Here is an 18,432-nt window from a genome sequence, read left to right as displayed (position 1 = left end):
TCACCGAGTGCAAAAGCGAGGGGGTTGAAGATAATGACCGAATTGAGTGCCCCACGCTCGCACACACGCACAGAACGGGTGGAGCAGATAGCAGTAGAGATCCTTCAGTGCTTTTCCTCCTGAGAAAGTCGAAAGAATTCAGAATCGAGAACAGAAGAAACGACAGCTGCGACGTTGGGGAGTTGTGGGGTGCAGGTGGTCGTATTCCAGTAAACAAACGAATGGATCGGCACTTCAATGGTGAAAGTGTGTGTGTGTGTGTGCGTGCTAGAAACGGTGCGGCAGTGTACTTCTCGCTGTCTTTGAACTGTGCCGCAGGCGGTGGTCGGTTTAAAGGAAAAGACAGGGAGGGTACCAAAAAGGGCGTAGAAAACAACGAAAAGATGATGACAGGGAAGTAAAGGAGACGAAGAAAAAGAGAAACTCAACAGCAGCTGGTACAGCTCTGCTAAACACTTGTACAACAGCGTCAGTGTGGGTGTCGGTGTCGATATATGCTTTCTTTCAGAACCGTGATCGACACAGTGCACAACAACAACACCTGTTACGATGCGCTGCTACAGGTGTTGTTTCCTTGTTTATGCTCCCCCTTTCTTCGTGATGATGCTGGATATGATGCTGTTGACGGCGGAACCGAATGATAGCCGTCGATTACGTCTGCGAAAAGCGAAAAATACACTTAAGAGAGTGGAAGCCAGGAAAAGGAGGGCGACTGATACTTGCGGGGTGAAAGATGCGTGTTGTCAGTGCGCGAGCATGTTTGTGCGTAGAAACGAAAGAAAAAATGCTTGGAAGGAGAGACAAGAAAGTAGAGATGTATGTGTAAATCCCATAGCCTCCTTCGCCTCACTAGTAGGGAATCCAGAGTAAGAGCAAAAAGAAATCGCCAGTGACAATATGCGATGCGCGGGCACGAGAGGACCGCGCACGGCACGCACGCACATCGTCCGCTCATCGCTTTGCCATTTCGCTCCGCCTCCACCTCCCCAGCCTCACCGCATTCTCACACAACGGAAAAGGAAGGAGGCAATAACATTAACTTGCAAGGCACCCAGCAAGGTTCTGCGCGTACGTGCTTGTGTTGTCAGATGCCTGGAAGGAGGAGGGAGAGGAGGGCCGGCTACATGCGATCACGGTATGGGCCGGACTGGTACATGTGGACTGCGAGTGAGTCGTAGCCTTCAACTCATGTGTTCTTAAATGCTTGCTTTCAAGTGGGTCGTGCCTTGGTCGCGCTGCTGCGGGTTTCCACAATACAAAAGAAAACGATAATTACAAAAAAGGAGGAGCAATCCTGCCGCAGGTGTCGAGTGTGGTGGGGGGTGGAGAGAGGGGAGGGAGATGGAGCAAGCGCACGAAAAGGCAATGATGCGGGGTGTGCACGAGCGGATGCTTAACCGAATGAAAATGATACAAATAAGGCAAGCAAGCGGAAACGAGTACCCCTACCCCTACCCTCCTCCTCTCTGTCCTTCTCTCCCCCCCCCTCCTTTCTCTACCCCCCACCTCTCTTTTTCTTTCTACTCTTGACGTTTTCATTTTATTTAGTTTTCTTGTTTTGCTGTGTGTATCCTGTGCGCCTTGATGCCCCTTTAATACTACATGCTTCTTTATTGCATTTCAACACCACCTGAGGCGCTGCTGCCGCACCCCCCCCCCTCACACACACACACACACCTCCTGAAGAGAGCCTGCGTCCTGTAAGCAAAACTCATACGTTGTGGTTTTTTCCTACTGTGTCCATGATACCGAGGCAAGTCCCCGTGATTTGGCACTTTTGCTCTTCAGCAACCTCAACGCCCTCTCCATTAACCCGCCTGCTCCTACTTGAACCCTAAACACACACTCATTACCCATCTTGCCTCCCCCCACCTGAGTGTACAGCCGCACCACGTCCATCCTTACTCATCGCACAGACACACATATCCACACGAGGCGAGAGGGACAGATTCGACCACGCTCAGCACTTATCCAAGAAAAAGAGAAAGAGGCGCGCATACACAGGGCGTGCACGCACAGAAGAAAAGGGAGAACGCCGCCTCGGGAAACGCCTACCAAAAGCACACAAAGCACGCGCGCTCCTCGGAAATTTAATGGTTGTGTTCAACGTCTTCGTTCTGTCATTCGACACAAGCTCGGCGCGACGCTGCCCGGCCCCGCCGCCGGGCCCCCACCGCGTGGTGCGGGGCAGCCGCGGGCACACATGCGTTGCAGCAACGGCGCCGGCCCGGCCGCCTGAGCAGAGCTCCCCCCCTCACGCCCCCCAACTCCGCCAAACCACCCGCCCCGCAGGCCGCCTCACCGCCGCTCCCCCCCATGACAGTCGCCACGTGGTGCGTCCCCCTCGGGGTGGCGCACAGGTTGCCCGCACCAGTGGGCAGCGAGCGGCCAGCTGCGATACGCTTGGGTCGCACCGGCGCAACACCATCCACGACCTGACCCCGCCACCACCAGACGTGGCTCAGCATTTGGCAGGGGATAGGGGGGAGAGAGGGAGGGAGGGGGCTGCTTGGCTTCCCCGCAGAGAGTGGGGTTGCTGGACTCTGAGGCGTACCACGCGCTGGGAGGCGTTCCCCCCCCCCCATGTCATCAAGGGGTCCGCATAAGGGGGAGTTTAAAGGGAAAGATACGGGAAAGGGGGGGGGGTCGGTGGATGCGATGGCATGGCGAGACAAAGCAGGAGTGGTAAGAGGAAGTGCAGACACGCAACGGGTGGAGAGGGAGGGTGGAAGACGGCACAAGACGCAGGGCGTTGTCGGGATGCGCGCGTCGAAGCACAGGAGACAAAGAACAGGTGTGTGTATGTGTGTGGTTGTTTGTGACTCAACATGAACCTCTGTCCGCCTTTCCAGGGAGATGGCAGCGGGTAGATGTCGAAAAAAATAAAAAATGGCGAAAAGGATGCGGAGAAATGGCAGACCGTTGAAAAGGTGGAGGCACGAGGAGGATGGGGGGGAGGGGGGGGGCGTGCGACTAGAAGGGGAAAAGGGCAAAGCGGACTTGGTAGAAGGAAAAGATGCCATCACACAAAGCAAACATCTACATCAGCGCGTTATCGCCGTGCAGAGGTCACCTTCACCGTCGCCGCCGCCACCCCGTCCACTCTCCTTCCTTTCGCACCGCTCCCTTACCCCCTCCTTGCTCCCCCTACCAAGTCTTTCACCCGAAACATACACACACGCAGCCCTACCCTATCCTACTCCCAACACATCACCACCGCCACGAGCTGCAAAGTCACGAGACAAAGCAAAAGAAGGAAACGGGACACAAAAAGTGACACGAGACATGATAGCACAACATCAACCAAAACCAAGACTTGCAAACGACGAGACACGAAACACAGACAAGCAACGACAGCACGCACACGAGAGGAAAGGAAAAGGAGAAGGAACGAAAAACGTTAGGTGGAGATGTCCTCATCACATACTGCCCCCCTCCCCTCCTCACGCATACACACAGAGAGGAGGGGGGGCGTGGGCATGGCCGTGGTCGTGGAGGAGAAAAACAGCAGTGAGAACGTACAGAGAAGGGCGGTGAGGAGACGTAAGAAGTCCGCAGAAGCACAAAAAAGAGACCTGCCGCCGAGATGACTGACGAGGGCGGTGCTACTCCGCTTAAGTGTGTGCGCGAGAGTGTCACCCCCCCCCCTCCCACTGCGCCACCAACTCCCGCCTTGCCATCATCGACTGTGACCATCGACCTCAGTTTCGTTTCGTCGCGTCTTCATTCCACACGCCGTGCTCCGTCCTCGCGAGCCTCCCCCACTGAATGATGATCCGTCCATCGTCAGCGAGCGTCGCCACGGCCTCCACAGGCCGCACACAGATCTGCTTACGCTTGCGCGCCGGCGGGGAAGCACCAGAGAGAATAGATGAGAGTAAATGTATTCTTCTACATGTAATGTCAACGGTAAGGAAGCGCGCATAGACTCGACGAGGCACACTCATAAAAAAAGGCGGAGGACAAACACTTCGACTGCATTTCACTGAAGCGCACGCGAAGGCCAGCATACACCCGCATATGCATACACATACACACATGCACACATACACACATGCACACACACACACACATACAGACATACACACATACAGACAGACACGCCCCTTTACTGGCACGTCCTCGAAAAGATTTACGCCACGGTCGGCCGCTCGAGGGGGTCTGCTTTGTCCAGCAACGAGGAGCGCAGTTCGCGATTCATGATACCACCGATGCCAAAGGCCGGCATAATACGACAGATGCGCAGAAGCGTCGAGGAGATGTACGTGCTCCGCATGCTGTCGGACAGATCTTTCATCGAAAAGTGCGGGTACATCTGACGGTATCGAATGGCTGTGATGTGCATGAGCGTCGTCACGAACTGCAGAAGCGCCGGTGTCAACATCTGCGCTGTGTCAACGCATGAAATGGGCAGGCGCACCTTGCCCTCGTTTTCGGGAAGAATTGCGTCTGAGGCCTGCGGCAGCCGCTTCTGGTGGTACGCGTAGCCCGAGATCCACGACGCGACAATGGGCACGAACGTGAAGGCGGCCACGCACGTCAGCGTGTCGCGCCCGCAGAAAAGGGCGCGCGTCAAGAAAGGCACTGGCTTCTTCGCGCTGGACAGGTCTTTCGGATTGACCGGTGGCAAAGCGCGCAAGATGATGCTATCTTTCCAAATTGTGAAGACAGTGTTCATCACACCACTCACAATGCCGGCGGCCAGATTTGCATCCTTCTCCATACCGTGCGATTCGCAGTAGCTCTTTGCCAGGTTGGAGCCCATGTACGTAAAGCCGTACGTTGTCGCGCAAACGCGGTACACCAGGCTGCACTTGTTCTCCGCGCATGGGAAGAAAAACTTGTGAGGGCGGAAGAGCACCGTCGTGACACCCTTGAAGAGCTCCTGTGTGCTACTCGGGGAAACACCGGCCACCCGCGCCATTATGCTGTAGTCGATTATAGAGATCGGAATAGCCGCCGTGAGGGCAACGGCGACCGCAGTAGAGCAGTCGGCTGCGATGGTCGCGCCAGAGAAGTTCTTTACCTTATGGAGAGGGGCCGGCTGCAGCGCCTTCCGTAGCTCCGCCTCTGTCATCACGAGCGCCGGCGACGTCGCCGCAGCTGCATCTGGCATTGCCATCCGTTTGTATGCGTTGCTGGCGAAGGGGGAGGGGGAGAAGGTGAGATAAGGAGGGTGGGCAGGGTGTTACAGCTGCTTCGATTTGCCTGCGTACGTATCGTGTGCGGTGCACGCGAGAGAAACAGCGAGCAACGATGCTCACACGTGTGTGTATGTGTGTGTGTGTGTGTGTGTGCGTGCGTGCGTTTGTTCGCATGTGCGGGCTCTATGTCCCTCTGATTAGGTGCGCAACACCTTTTTCGGGGGAGAGAGGGAGGGGAGGAACGACGTGGAAGCTGCACACAGGAAACGGGGTGCAGACCGGGAGAGGCACACACACACACACACATAAAAAAAAAAGAAGAGGGGTGAAAACAAAAGTTCGAATGACTCCAGCGCGTGCGGCGAAAGCGCTGATGTACAACCCAACAAAAAACAATAATAATAATAAAACAATCAAAACTACACGAGGCCCGGCGGCTGGCAAGACACGCACCCGCACCATCGAAGAGGTAAAGCACAAGTGCGTGCAAGGCACGAAGAGATCACGCGGAAGAGGAGCAAGGGGAGGTAAAGTGAAGCGAGATGGGATGGATTGATAGTTGCATAGAGCGGGAAAGAGGTGAAAGCAGTCGTGGTGCAGCCCAAACGGACCTAGAGACCGAAAGGGCGAAAAGAGGTAAGCGCACAACACGGAGAAGACACTCATCAAGACCATAACGCAGAGTGCCGCATCGCGTCCCATGCTGTGCACCAGCGAAGAGAATGGGGGAGAGAGAACCCCCTGTCCACCCAATCGCGCATCCGAGAAGAGATGGCACAGGGTACTTGATCATTGGTAGTATAATCACGCATGCGCGCGTGTACACGCACACGCACATTTACAGGCGCGTGCACCAAATCGATCAATGTATGTGCACGCGTGTACACAACGAGCGTCCAGTTTAACACCTGAGACTAGAGCAAGAAGTGCGCGCGCATGGCAGCATCCGTCTCTTGCATGTGCTGCTCGGCAATCTCATCTGCCATGAGCTTGCTTTGCACCATCTCACGCATGCGGCCAATGCGAATCTCCACCTCTTCCGCCTCTATCGCGTGCTGCTCCTCTTGCTCCTGCAGTCGCGCCAGAAGGTTCTGAGCTCTGCACTGCGCATCTCGCAGCTCTCGCTCAAGCGCAGCTTGTTGCGCCTCGTGGCACCTCTCCATGGCGTCATGGTAGGTCTGAACCAGGGCTGCAGTAGTTGTCTTCTCGAGAGGCCCTAGTGCTGCTGGCCGCGCTAGGTGACGCACCCGTGGATGGCACAACAAATCCAGCAGGCGCTGTCTGGTAGCCGCAAGGTCATCTAACTTCAGTGAGACGTCGCGCGTCAAAGCGTTCGACAGGACCTCCGCCTTGTCCGTCGGCGTCAGACACGCTTCGTTGAGCCGCGCTGGTGTGCATCCAGTTTTTACCGCGGCGGCCCAGATGGCTGCGAACGCCGCCAGTGTCTCGGCCACAGCATCCTCACTCTGTGTACCCTTGGTGCGGTGCTGTTGCCGCGCCGTTTCTTGGGCCTCTAGCGCACGCTGCAGCACCGCAACATGGTCCACGAGTCCTGCCAGGAGCTCCGTCGCTCTTTCTGGTGACGCTGGCGAGAATGCAGACGACTTTATCGATGACGTTAGCCCAGTTGAGGCAATGCTCGCGCAGATACTGGCCAGCTCATTGTTCACCGCGCGCAGCTGCGCGCGCGTGTCCGCCAGCTCTTCGGCTAGCTTCGCCTTCTCCCGCGCCTCCGTCTCGAGAGTCCGTGCAGCCTCAGCACTGTCGCGCCTCGCACGGCCAAGAGTCTGCGCCAACTCGCTGCTATGCAGGCGAGCTGCAGCAAGATCTGCTTCCAGGGAGTCTATGCGGTGCATACTGCCTTTACGCTGCGTCATCGTATCCTCAGCTGCGTAGCGCTGCTGTCGGGCCAGCTCCGCCTCCGCCTCTGCGAGAGCGCCGCGCAATTTCTGTACATTCTCCTCAGATGCCGCTCTCAGCCGCTCCTCCTCTGTCTGCGCACGCGTGACACGGTCTAAGCGTTGCTGTACCAACGCCAGCTGATCTTCTGCGGCTGCCTGCGCCTGGCGCAACCGACGCTGGTGATTCGCCTCCTTTTCCTCCAGCATTGCTTCGCTGTTGCGAAGAGCGCGCTTCAGTTTCGCAACTTCGTCCTCAAAGGCGTCCTCAGTCTGCTTCAGGTGCTTCGCGGCCGCCTTGGCTCTCGCCTCTGCCTCCTCCTTTGCTTCTGCAACGGAAGCAAGCTCGCTCTTCAGCACTGCGGCCCGCTGCGCAGCATGCTTACGCTCCTCGGCAAACACAGCTGCGATTCCCGTGTCTCCAGTGGCAAACCGAGTCATCTCCTCCACAGCGTTCTGCAGCGCCTTGGCGATGGCATGTAGAGCCGGAAGAAGCACCTCTTGTGACTTGCCTTCGGCAAGCATCTCAGGCTTTGGCATCTCTCTTCCCACCACCGCCAAGTGAAGCTGCTGGCACGGCCCCAACACCTCCTTACGCACAGCATCCGTGGCCGCCTCCAGCACCGCTTGCAGCGTTGTAGCATGGTTCGACAAGGAATTCAGCTTTTCGCCGGCCCGATCCAGTTCATCATCATCCTTGCCATGTTGCTGCTTGAGCTGCACCAACGACTTCTCCAAGTCGTCTCGGATGTTCTGCAGGTTGGTGAGCTCGTTGTGCGCCATCTCCAGAGCATGCGACAGCTCGGCCGCGTTCTTTTCCGCCGCCTCTTTCGCTTTTTGCAGCTTCAACCGCTCCGCGTTGCCGTTGAGCAGCTGCTGCTCCAACTCCACCAACGCCCGTCGAAGTTCACCTGTGTTTTGAGCTTCATTTTGCATGAGAAACCGCTGCTGTTTCGCCATGTTTGCCTGAGTGTGCCGCATCGCCTCGCACAAGTTGTCGAGGGACTTGACAGTACGCACGAGAACGCTACATCGCATCGGCAACGGGTGCTCGCTCGCGGAAGGGTTGCTGGCTCTGTACGACGAGGCCGCGGCGCTCACCTCCGATATCATGTTGTCGTCCTCGAACACAGCGGCTGTGATCTGCATTGCCGTTTGCACGTCGCTACAGCACTCCACCAGATGTGTGATCATGGCGTTGCAGTCCATATCAGAGACATTCAGCGAGGAGTCGAGCGTTCTGAGGGCAACGCTGCAGCCGCGTCGTAGCGCATCCAGCTCCTGCATACGGTATCCTATCTCCTTTTCGACATCCTCGGTCGAGTCTCGTGTGCCGGGCGGCGGCGGAACCAGCACCTTCAGCGTCGAGGTCAGTGACGACGCGGAACTGTCACGGTTACGCACGACCTGCTGGGTGAGATGAAAACCCTTCGTGAACTCCACCTCTGGCGCCACGGGTTTCTGTTTGCGCGGCAGGTGCCGATTCACCGACGACCCCGGTGATCGTCGCGAGGAGGTGGAGTCGTTATACAAAGAGTGCATGCCTTCCTCCACTTGAAGTAGGGTGGGCATGGAGGCCCCAGAGCTGCTGCCAAGCTTTTCCTTGATGCGATCCACCAGGTGCGCAAGCTGCTCGCGTCGACGAGTCGAAGCTTCACTCTCATCCAGAGGCTCGAGAAGCCTCTTGACAAACTCGATGCTTTCAGCGGTATTCCGCGCCAGCTCCACCAGCAGCCGGGCCGCCTCGTTGTCTGACGCGTGCACCGCATCATCCTCGCCGCCCAGCGCTTCGTATGCCGCAGCAACGGCAGTCCGCAGAGTCCCGATAGCGTTCTCCGCCTGGTTCATCTGGTGACGCACTTTCTCCAGCGCCTCACTGGCAGCCCAGCGTGACACCGGCACTGAGATACTGCCACTGCACCCAAGCGGCACATCGGTATTGCCATTGTTGGTGGGCAAAAGCAGCGGTGTGCGCGGCAAGAAGAACTCCTCGCTGGCGCTGGAGTCTAAGTCTGCCGGCTGCGGTTTCGCCTTCGGCTTGACGCACCGTCGTGATAGCAACGACGATGGACGTGACACCGGCTGCTCCTCGGAAAATGCGCGTCGGTCGGTAACAGCGCTCAAAAAGTTTTTCAGAGCGGCATCCGTCTCTATACGCCTCGCCCGCTCTTTTCTCAAGGCCACTACCTTCGCACGTACACCAGCGACCACATCCTCGTACGTAAGTACCTTGCCCTCCTCGAGCACGTCACAACCGTCCTTCTGTGAAACAGGGAAGCTCACCTCCTCCAACTCCGGCATGCATTTCTCTTCAGCATTATGCTCCTCCAACACCTGCTTTACTCGCCGTAGCACAGAGGCAACATCGGACACCTCGCTTGTGAGTTGCCGCAGACTGGTAAACAGAGGCCCGCACACCGTCGATCCACGCGAAGAAGGCGGCGAGGTCTCGCCGGGGTCTTCAATAATCACCTCCTCGAGTCCTCCGCGCAGCTTCTTCACCGCCGCCGTGATCGTCTCACGCGACTCGTTGTGGTCTCGCTCCACGTCCACCAGCTCCTCCTCAAAGAACTTGATGCGCCCCGACACATCAGCGAGCTCCTCATGCGACACTTCCACCGCTGCAGAAAGTGCGCCGACTAGACTAGCAGCGGCTTCCCAACGGCTTCGGCCCTCAACGGACCACCAGCCATCCTCCAGATTCGCAGTCAGGACTCCGGCCTCCTCAACTGCCTCCCACAAAGCCACCAACACCCCAACAGCCGCCTCACCTTCACCCGCATCCATCCGCGCCGCCTCACAAGCCATCTTGGATCGCTTCACCAGAGCGTCAACAGCTGACAGCACCTCGGAACACCTGGGAGTCATCTCTTCCGTCCACTCGCCACCATACGCGTCCGGCGGCACGCCGAGGGCCTGGGCGATGGCGCGCAGTCCAGCCGCCTCCTCAGCGCGGGCGCTCACCACAGCGCCAGCGCGCTCCGCTAGCTGCCCGGTTGTTGGCACGCACTCGCCGTCCCGCTCGCCAGCGTACGCGTCCGGCGGCACGCCGAGGGCCTGGGCGATGGCGCGCAGTCCAGCCGCCTCCTCAGCGCGGGCGCTCACCACAGCGCCAGCGCGCTCCGCTAGCTGCCCGGTTGTTGGCACGCACTCGCCGTCCCGCTCGCCAGCGTACGCGTCCGGCGGCACGCCGAGGGCCTGGGCGATGGCGCGCAGTCCAGCCGCCTCCTCAGCGCGGGCGCTCACCACAGCGCCAGCGCGCTCCGCTAGCTGCCCGGTTGTTGGCGCGCACTCGCCGTCCCGCTCGCCAGCGTACGCGTCCGGCGGGACGGCGAGGGCCTGGGCGATGGCGCGCAGTCCAGCCGCCTCCTCAGCGCGGGCGCTCACCACAGCGCCAGCGCGCTCCGCTAGCTGCCCGGTTGTTGGCGCGCACTCGCCGTCCCGCTCGCCAGCGTACGCGTCCGGCGGGACGGCGAGGGCCTGGGCGATGGCGCGCAGTCCAGCCGCCTCCTCAGCGCGGGCGCTCACCACAGCGCCAGCGCGCTCCGCTAGCTGCCCGATTGTTGGCACGCACTCGCCGTCCCGCTCGCCAGCGTACGCGTCCGGCGGCACGCCGAGGGCCTGGGCGATGGCGCGCAGATCGTTCAATTGATCATTGGTGGAATCGGGTGATGCCGCTCGATCTGCCCCGCTCGCCAGATGTTCGATAATGAGGTGGATATGACGAAGGTCGGCAGTTTTGAGTGCCTCTGGCCACGGCATATCTACGATGTCGTGAAGGGAGGGAATCTGCTCGAGCGCGACGTCTGCCACCTTTTCAAGGGCGGCATCATGCAGTGTGTCAACGGCGGCGCGCAGTTTCTCTAGGGACGCATACCCAGACTCGATCTGGCGGTGGTGTAAAGCGGATAGAGCAGCGTCGTGGAGTTGCTCTAGGTAAGAGGCGAGAGTGTCGAGGAGGGCGGCGGGTGCGGTGGAGGGCCTCTTAAAGTTGGCCTCTGGAATCGGTATATCGAGTTCGTCCGCGAGCATTGCTGCCAAGGCCTGGACTGCCTTGCAGGCCGGAGTTCCATCGATGGTGGGCATCCCGGCGTTCGCCATGGCTATATCATGCGGGCTGGGAAGCAGTGCAAGTACTCGCTTCTCAAACTCGACGACGGCAGCCATCTTCGCGGCGCGGTGCTGCAGGCTTCTAGCGAGCCGGCTCACGGCATCGATGCCCTCTGGCGAGTCCACAGTAGCTGGGTGTGCTGTGCTCCGTTCGCCTGTGTCAGAAGCAGTCGCAGCAGAATCGACCGGTGCGCCCTTTAGTGCTTCCTGCAGACGTGCAAACGGGCAGGCATGTACGGTGCCAAGCACGGATGCGCGCGTTCGTCCTCGGGGGTCATGAGCGATGGTTGCACTCACATGTGCCGCACGTTGGACGGGATCGGCGGAAGCTGCCGTCACGCTGACATGCGCTTCTGCCACACGTAGAGTCTCCGCTATGTCCGCGGCGGCAGCAGCTGCAAGCGCTGCAATATCTGCATCCCCCGCTCCGTCGCTCATCTCAGGAACAAAGATGGTACGCACACAGCTTGTTTTCCACAACAGCGCCTCCACCGCACCGACTCTACTCATGTGCTCGCTTTCCGCAGCGGCAAGCTCCTCCAGCAGCTGAGCATAGACCTCATGCGCGGTGGATGCATCGTACCGCAACCCCGGCGTATACGAGTGACGCCGCACCTGAACCGGCGTCAGAGGAACGTCTTTGAGCCACTGCAGGAATTGCTGCATCCATTCGCGGCGCTCACTTGCCGCCTTCTCGCACTCACTCAGCAGCTCTTCGGCTGCGCTTCCTGCTACCCCGATGTGCGCACCTAATGACGATACATCTGTTGCACTATCGCCGATAGCATGTGGCGCAGCGATGTGGTTCACGATGGGAAGGGCAAGCACAACCTCCGGCGAGGGCACGCCTGCACCTGCGCCGTGTCGGAGGAGGACTCCTACAAGCCGCCAAAGCGCTGTTTGCGTACCGGCGATACTAGCCAATAAGTTTGGCAGAAGAGAATTCGTGACATCGAAAGCAGCGCTGCGTAACCCGCGCGCGCCGTCCGCTCGGCTCAGCGCCGCGACGAGGCGAGCGTGGACAACCTCGTGAGGAGCAGTCTCTGCTGTCGTCTCTGCGGGAGCAGCGGAGAGGCAACGGTCGGCTTTTGTCTCGACAGGCTCGTGAAGATCACGTTGCTGCCCGGGCACGACTTCATGGGCGTGCTTCGTGTACGCCGCCCATGCCTTCAGGGCCTCATTTGTCATGGCGCTCGCATTCGCTGTCGCCGTCATCGCGGTCGAATAGGCCGCCGTAAGTGGCTCACTCCCCACACAAGCAAGTGAGGAGGATATCAGCATCACCTCACCAAGCAGTCCATTGCAGCGTGCCTGCTCCACAGCAAGACGCTGGTGAAGCTCCTGCGCGAGGCTCCATATACTCTCTTGCGGGAGTGGCGGCACATAAGCGGCGTCTCCAACCAACCTGGGCCTGCCGTGTATTTCAGGACAGCGCCCAAGTGTCAACTGTAATGCGTGTACCATGTCCTGGATACATGGAGCGCCGATGAACGCGTCCGCGCACGCCTGCAACACAGCTGGTGTGAGGGTGCTGGCCCACACCTCCTCCCTCGCTCTCGCTGCCACGCATGCCTCTGCAGCACCTCGAAGCTTGTCTACTTCACCAACGCCCGCTTCTTGAGCCGCGCGGAACGCCTCACAGGCTGCAGCAGCACTCGTCGTCGCCGCCGGAACCACCTCATCGGTGGAGTCCGCTTTTTGAAGCGCCATCTCACTTCCGTAGAGGATCGCGGTCAGCAAGCGCCGCAGCGCCGCAGCCTCCTCGCATTTGCTGTCAAAGGCAGCCGTAGCATGCTGCAGGCGTGCCGTGAGGCGGCACTCTACTCTGAGCCCATCTGAACCATCCGACGTATGTTTCTCTGAATCTTCGGGGCCGTCATAAGCGGCACTAGATGCCGCAGCTGCCTCGAGTGGGAAGGTGTCGGGGTTAGTCGCCTCACCGTGTCCGCATGCGGCACTGCTGGGACTCGCGGCCGCCGCAGCTGCTTCAAAGCGCGCTGTTGCCCTCTCAAGTTCTCCTTGTACCTCTTTCAGAGGGCGAAACACGTCATGTCGGCATGTCAGGGAGTCTAAAGCAGTCATATAGGCCGCGTACCGCTGCCTCTCACCCAGCAGATTGAGAATCCACGCTACTACGTCATGGACAGACTGATGAAGGTCGCCTACGATGGCTATCTCTTCATCTGTGAGCGGTGGCAGCGAACTGCACTGTCGCGCATTTGAGGAGGTCTCAGCGGGGGGACCGCATCCAGTCACGTCGTCTCCAGCGGCGGCGGCCTCGACGGCACTCGCTGCATCCGTCGCAGGCCCACCAGCCTCAGCAGCAGCTACCGGGCTCTGGATACTGGCGCCCGCGCTGCAAACCACTCCGACCACGCCAAGCCTGTGAAGAAGGCATCGATGCAGCACGGAGAGCCACGATGACACCGCGGTGGCGGTTGGAGCAGACGCGGTAACGTTTCCATCAGCCTTCGAGATGCCTGTGGCTATGTGGGGAGCGTCCATCAAGTCCTTGAAGGCCGTCACGACCTCATCCACCACATGATACAGAAGGGAGTCTCGATCCGTTGACAAAGAACGTGCAAGATCAGTGCTTCCGAGACGGCGATCGTGCTCCGTGGCAAATGTGCTCAAGTGTTGGCGCACCAGAGCTGGCAGCGAAGCCGTCAAATCGCCTGCTGCACTCGTAGCGTCCGAGAGCTGGACCTCTCCGCTGTGTGCTCGGCAAAGCTGGCGGGAATCGGATGCGGTGCCTAAGAGGCGTCCGGCACTAATGACCCCGTCATACCCATCGGCGTCGGTTGACAGAGTCGCGTGGAACGCTTGCGGAGTGGAAGCAGACTCGCCCTGAGTGTTAACCTGCGCAGGGGACGCGGCGCCGCCGGAAGAATCGAGGGCAGCAGTCGATGATTCTTGCACCAGCGCAGCCTCGACTAAGGCTCGCACGAGGGCCTTATCCGCTGCCAAGTACCGCTGTCTATCCGCAAAAGCATCGGCGACTTGACCGCTGCCCCCGTTTTCTGCATCGGAGACAACGATATCGACAGTACCGGTCAGAGTCCACTCGTCCAGTGCCCTCTCAACACGCGCCGCGGCAGTGGCTGCATGAGTGTCGAGTTCTCTCCTCAGCGTTGCATTTTGGACCCGCAGCTCCGTCAACTCCCGCTCATGTGCCGCCAACAGCACCTGATTCGACACCGCGGCCGACTCCGCTGATGTCAGCGCTTCCGGCGCTGGGGCGGACGTGAAAACCTCGCTTTTTGCCCTCTCGAGGGCTGCGCACAAAGCCCTCAGCTCCGCCTGTAAGGCGCGCATCATGTCGCCATTGCGCATCGGCACGCCGCTTACGGCGTCGTCGCCGGCACTGCCCTCATCTTTTCTGCACACCACTGCTACAGGAGAGGGAACGGTTGCCGTTGGAGTCACGTGGTGAAAGAGATCGCGCAGCGCCTGGTTAGCCTCCAGCATGCTGCGTGTCGCAGCCTCGATGAGCTCGATCCCCTCCCGCGCCTGCCGTTCCGCATCGACGAGCAGCGCTAGCCACTGTTCAGAGCCTCCTGCCTCGGCGTCCTCACCACCGGTGGCCACGTCGCTTAGCAGGCTTCCGCGCACGCCACCGGCGGAGGTACTGCCCAGCAACGCAAAGGGCAGAGGTCGTGTGTCGCCCTTCCAGTGAGGCTGCCCGTGCTCGCTATCAGTCCACTTTGGCGCACGTGTGGTGGCGAGGCTGTCCTCATCTCGGCCGATCGGTGACGGCAAGCCCGGGCTGCTCACCGCGTCCGTGTCCTCTTCGCTTTTTCCTCCTACTGCCGGCTTCACCGCCTGCGCAGGGAACACAAATTCGCTCATTAACTCTGAGCTGATGTCCATCGACATGGCTGCGGCGTTTCGATTCCGCAGCATGGGGTAGCGCACCTGCATCTCCTCCCAAAAGTCGAGCCACTTGCGGTGGTCATCTGGATGATCGGTGCAGAAGACCGCAAGGCTGCGACGCAGCCTCACCGTCAGTGGGTCACGCATCACACACTCAACCCCAAAGTAGTAGTATCCGGCAAGGGTTTGTGCGTCGCAGGGGTCGCGTATATGAAACGCGCAGCGCGACTCCGCTGTGGTGCGGGGCTCGTTGCGGTGAATCGTCATGCGACGCGTCTGCGGGGCGCCGCTGCCCATCACCTCTGGGTGCATGTGCGGGTGTAGAAAGTCGAACATGATACGCACTCTCTCAAAGCGCGCCTCCTCCACGAGCCGTCTGCTATTGGCCCAGCTACTGTACACGGAGAGGCGCTGGTCCTCGCACACGACCCACTGCGCAGATGCGTGCTTCTTCCCTGGGCCGTTCTTCCCCGTCACAAACCAAAGCTGCCCCTCAATGTGTTGGATATCCGGTGGGGGTGGCATATTCTCGCTCGAGATGGACCCTGCACGAACCATAGATACGATGGACGGTGAGGCGCCACGGAAAGGCGACGTCGCATACGGGTCTGGTGAGGCAGGTGCTTCCTCCTCCGGCTCCTCATGCACAGGGATACGGAGCGTTGATAGCATGCTTGAACGACGCCCCGTGTAACGATCCCTCCTGCGGTCTGTGCTACAAGCTCGCTGTGCTGTCATTCTGGAGACCGACGTTTCAGGCGAGAGCGCCGATGTACTCAGACGTGGCACTCGCCGGCTAGAAGTAGGGGTGACATTGCCACTGCTGCACTGGCGACTCTTCGCCTGAGGTGTGTTGCGACCGCTCATTTTTCGTTTCGCACGTGCAGACGTTTGTGCTGTTTGGACCCCCGTATGATGTGCAACGGAGTGAAAAATGAGCGAAAGTGCGGGTGTGCGTTGGTAAACAGATGGCTGAGCAACTATCAAGCGGAGCCGTGAGGTCAGAAGGTGTAGGTAAGCCACCTTTCCTTCTGCTATCGCGGCAAGGCAAACCTGAGATACTAAAATGTGAAAGAGCCAAAGGAGACACAGAAACAGACACAGAGAGAAAGAAAGGCAGTCTTCTCACCGCAACAAGTGAGCCCGACGCAGCACAAAGGAAAATACAAAACTGAGAAAACAAGATGTGCGTGCCTGCTGCACACTTCTGTCCACCTCTTGCGTATGGTTTATTTATCGGTGTGTCCCTGTGTGCGTTCCACCAGCGGCCGTCCGCCGCACAACCCCTTAATTGCGATAGTGTTTATGATGGCGGAAAGGCAAGGGGCACGGCTGGAAACGCAGGAGATAAGAAGCGGGCGCACACGCGCACACAAACCCTTTGAGAGCAGCAAGTGGCACAACTACAAGAACGAAAGAGACAGTCCGTTGGCAGGGGAAAGAGTCGCCGCCGCATAGACACGACCAGAATGCGGAAATAAAACAAAAAAATGCAAGTTGGACGGGAGGCAAGCGCCCCTGTCTTCCTCTCTACTCCTCTGCGAACTGCTTTTTTTTTCGTCTTTTGTTCGTCGTGTAGCTCTTCTTCACCCCGTCCACACTCACACGCACTCGCGTGACAGCGTCTTTGCACGTGGACGCTGCCCACGACCGCTTCCTCCCTCGGGTATTTCGATTCCCTCTCTTGGCCCCGACAAGCGCTAAGAATCAAACAACAATTAAAGGAGGCGCGCGGGGCAGCCGATAGGCGAGGAGAACGTACGAGAGAGAGAGAAAAATGCAAAACAAAAAAGAGGGCGCCACCAATACACGCAAAACACAAGGAGATAAATATAACAGCACGCAAGAAGCGGGAGTACGAGCGACGAGAGGAAGGGGTGAAAACTGCTACAACAAAGCAGGTGAAACAAGACGTTACTCATACATGCAGACACAGACACACACACACACAGACACAAGAGGAAAGCAATTTCACCCGGCACACATGCACATGCAAAAACGCATACAAAGCGTGACGCACAGTCCGCCCTCCCTCTTCTGCCTTCGCGGGTGCGCCGAATGGGGTTGGATGTTGTCTTTCTTGTTTAGCCTGATGCTAGTATATGGAGGGAGCAAGGGCAGCTTTACCTCCGTGGCTTGCCAAGAAGACAAGCGAGGGCACTAGAGAGAGAGAGAGAGAAACAAAGACGGGGTGTGTGAGGGACGACGGAGGGGCGACACGAGGCGCACACGCTTTTGGGGGTTGTCGTCGTCGTCGTCGTTGTTTCGCTTATTTGTTTGCAGAAAGGCGGTCCGCTGACAAGGACAATATAGAAACGGGAAGGGAAAAGTCAAAGGACACGAAAACGCACGGGGTGTCTGGGCCACACGTACACACGCACACGATCAACTTCACACAAGCTGAAAACAAAAATGTAAACCGATGAAAGAAGCAAAACAACGGAAGAAAGTGGAAGGAGATAGAAGAGAGCAGAGTCCACGTCGCTACCACAAACGAGAAGATTTAGATATATAGATAGATGTATATGTCCCCCGAGAGAGAGGCGTATGTGTGAAGAGCACAAAGAGATGAGAGGGCTTGTGCGAAGAGAGCGAGGCAAAGTGAGAGAAATATACAGCGAGACACACAGTAACGCAGAGACAGAATCAGCAACGGGAGAGGCAGCACGAACAAAACTGGTTTGTTTGTTTGGTTGGTTGGTGTTGTCTTTCTAAACTGAAAGTGTACACACAAAAAGAGGATGCAGAAAAGGCTGAAAAAGGTAGAGGGGGTGTACCATCGCAACCCAGCCGTACCAACGCCACGCAGCGAGAACAGGATACCGACAGTGCCGGATGGGCGAGGCCGTTCACAATACGCAGCGAGGGAGAGTGAAGCAGGAGATTTGAGAGGGGGGAACAAAACGAGAGCGATGGGACGATTTCCCTAAAAAAGCGTTTTTCTACTTTCGGTGCGGCGCACATACGCCTCTGTGCTTGTGCGTGCATGCGTGGGTGTATGCCGTATAACGATGATGTTGCACATTCACCCACATTGTGTTCAACGTGCACACCACAAAGCCGTGTAGAGCGTGATGGTAGAAGAAAGAGAGAGGCGAAGTGTAAAGTGGAGAGACTAAAAGAGTTCCGGCATCGGTGAGAAACGCCGACACCGCGGTAATGCGAGATAAAACAAGAGAGAGAGAGAGCGGCATAGCGAGTGCGTGATACGGGCATGACGTCCGCGAGATGGTGCCTTCTGGGAAGCGTGCGAAGAAACGGACAAGGAGAGGCTCTGCTCCACTCCAGATGATCGCACGAGTGCCTCTCGTGCACGAAACCCGCGCGCCAGAAGCAGTACTGCTGTTTGTTCCCGCTTGGCAGACAAGTAGCGCGATGCCGACTCGTTCATGCCATGCCTACCCACG

The 18,432-nt window shown here is 58.5% G+C and overlaps 2 protein-coding genes across 2 annotated transcripts; both read right to left on the bottom strand.

Annotated features, from left to right (window-relative positions):
• Window positions 1–4,132: 4,132 nt before the first annotated feature.
• Window positions 4,133–5,122, bottom strand: LMJF_35_1460 (conserved hypothetical protein; the record flags this gene model as incomplete). Its single annotated transcript, XM_003722491.1, has 1 exon — window positions 4,133–5,122. The coding sequence occupies one exon, from the start codon at window positions 5,120–5,122 to the stop codon at window positions 4,133–4,135; it is 990 nt and encodes a 329-aa protein (XP_003722539.1).
• Window positions 5,123–6,058: 936 nt separating this feature from the next.
• Window positions 6,059–15,697, bottom strand: LMJF_35_1450 (conserved hypothetical protein; the record flags this gene model as incomplete). The annotated part of the gene is made up of 1 exon (XM_003722490.1): window positions 6,059–15,697. The coding sequence occupies one exon, from the start codon at window positions 15,695–15,697 to the stop codon at window positions 6,059–6,061; it is 9,639 nt and encodes a 3,212-aa protein (XP_003722538.1).
• Window positions 15,698–18,432: the final 2,735 nt, after the last annotated feature.

This window comes from Leishmania major, chromosome 35 (genome assembly GCF_000002725.2).
Source record: "Leishmania major strain Friedlin complete genome, chromosome 35".
Lineage (NCBI taxonomy): Eukaryota > Euglenozoa > Kinetoplastea > Trypanosomatida > Trypanosomatidae > Leishmania > Leishmania major.
This window is presented reverse-complemented; position numbering and strand designations above follow the sequence as displayed.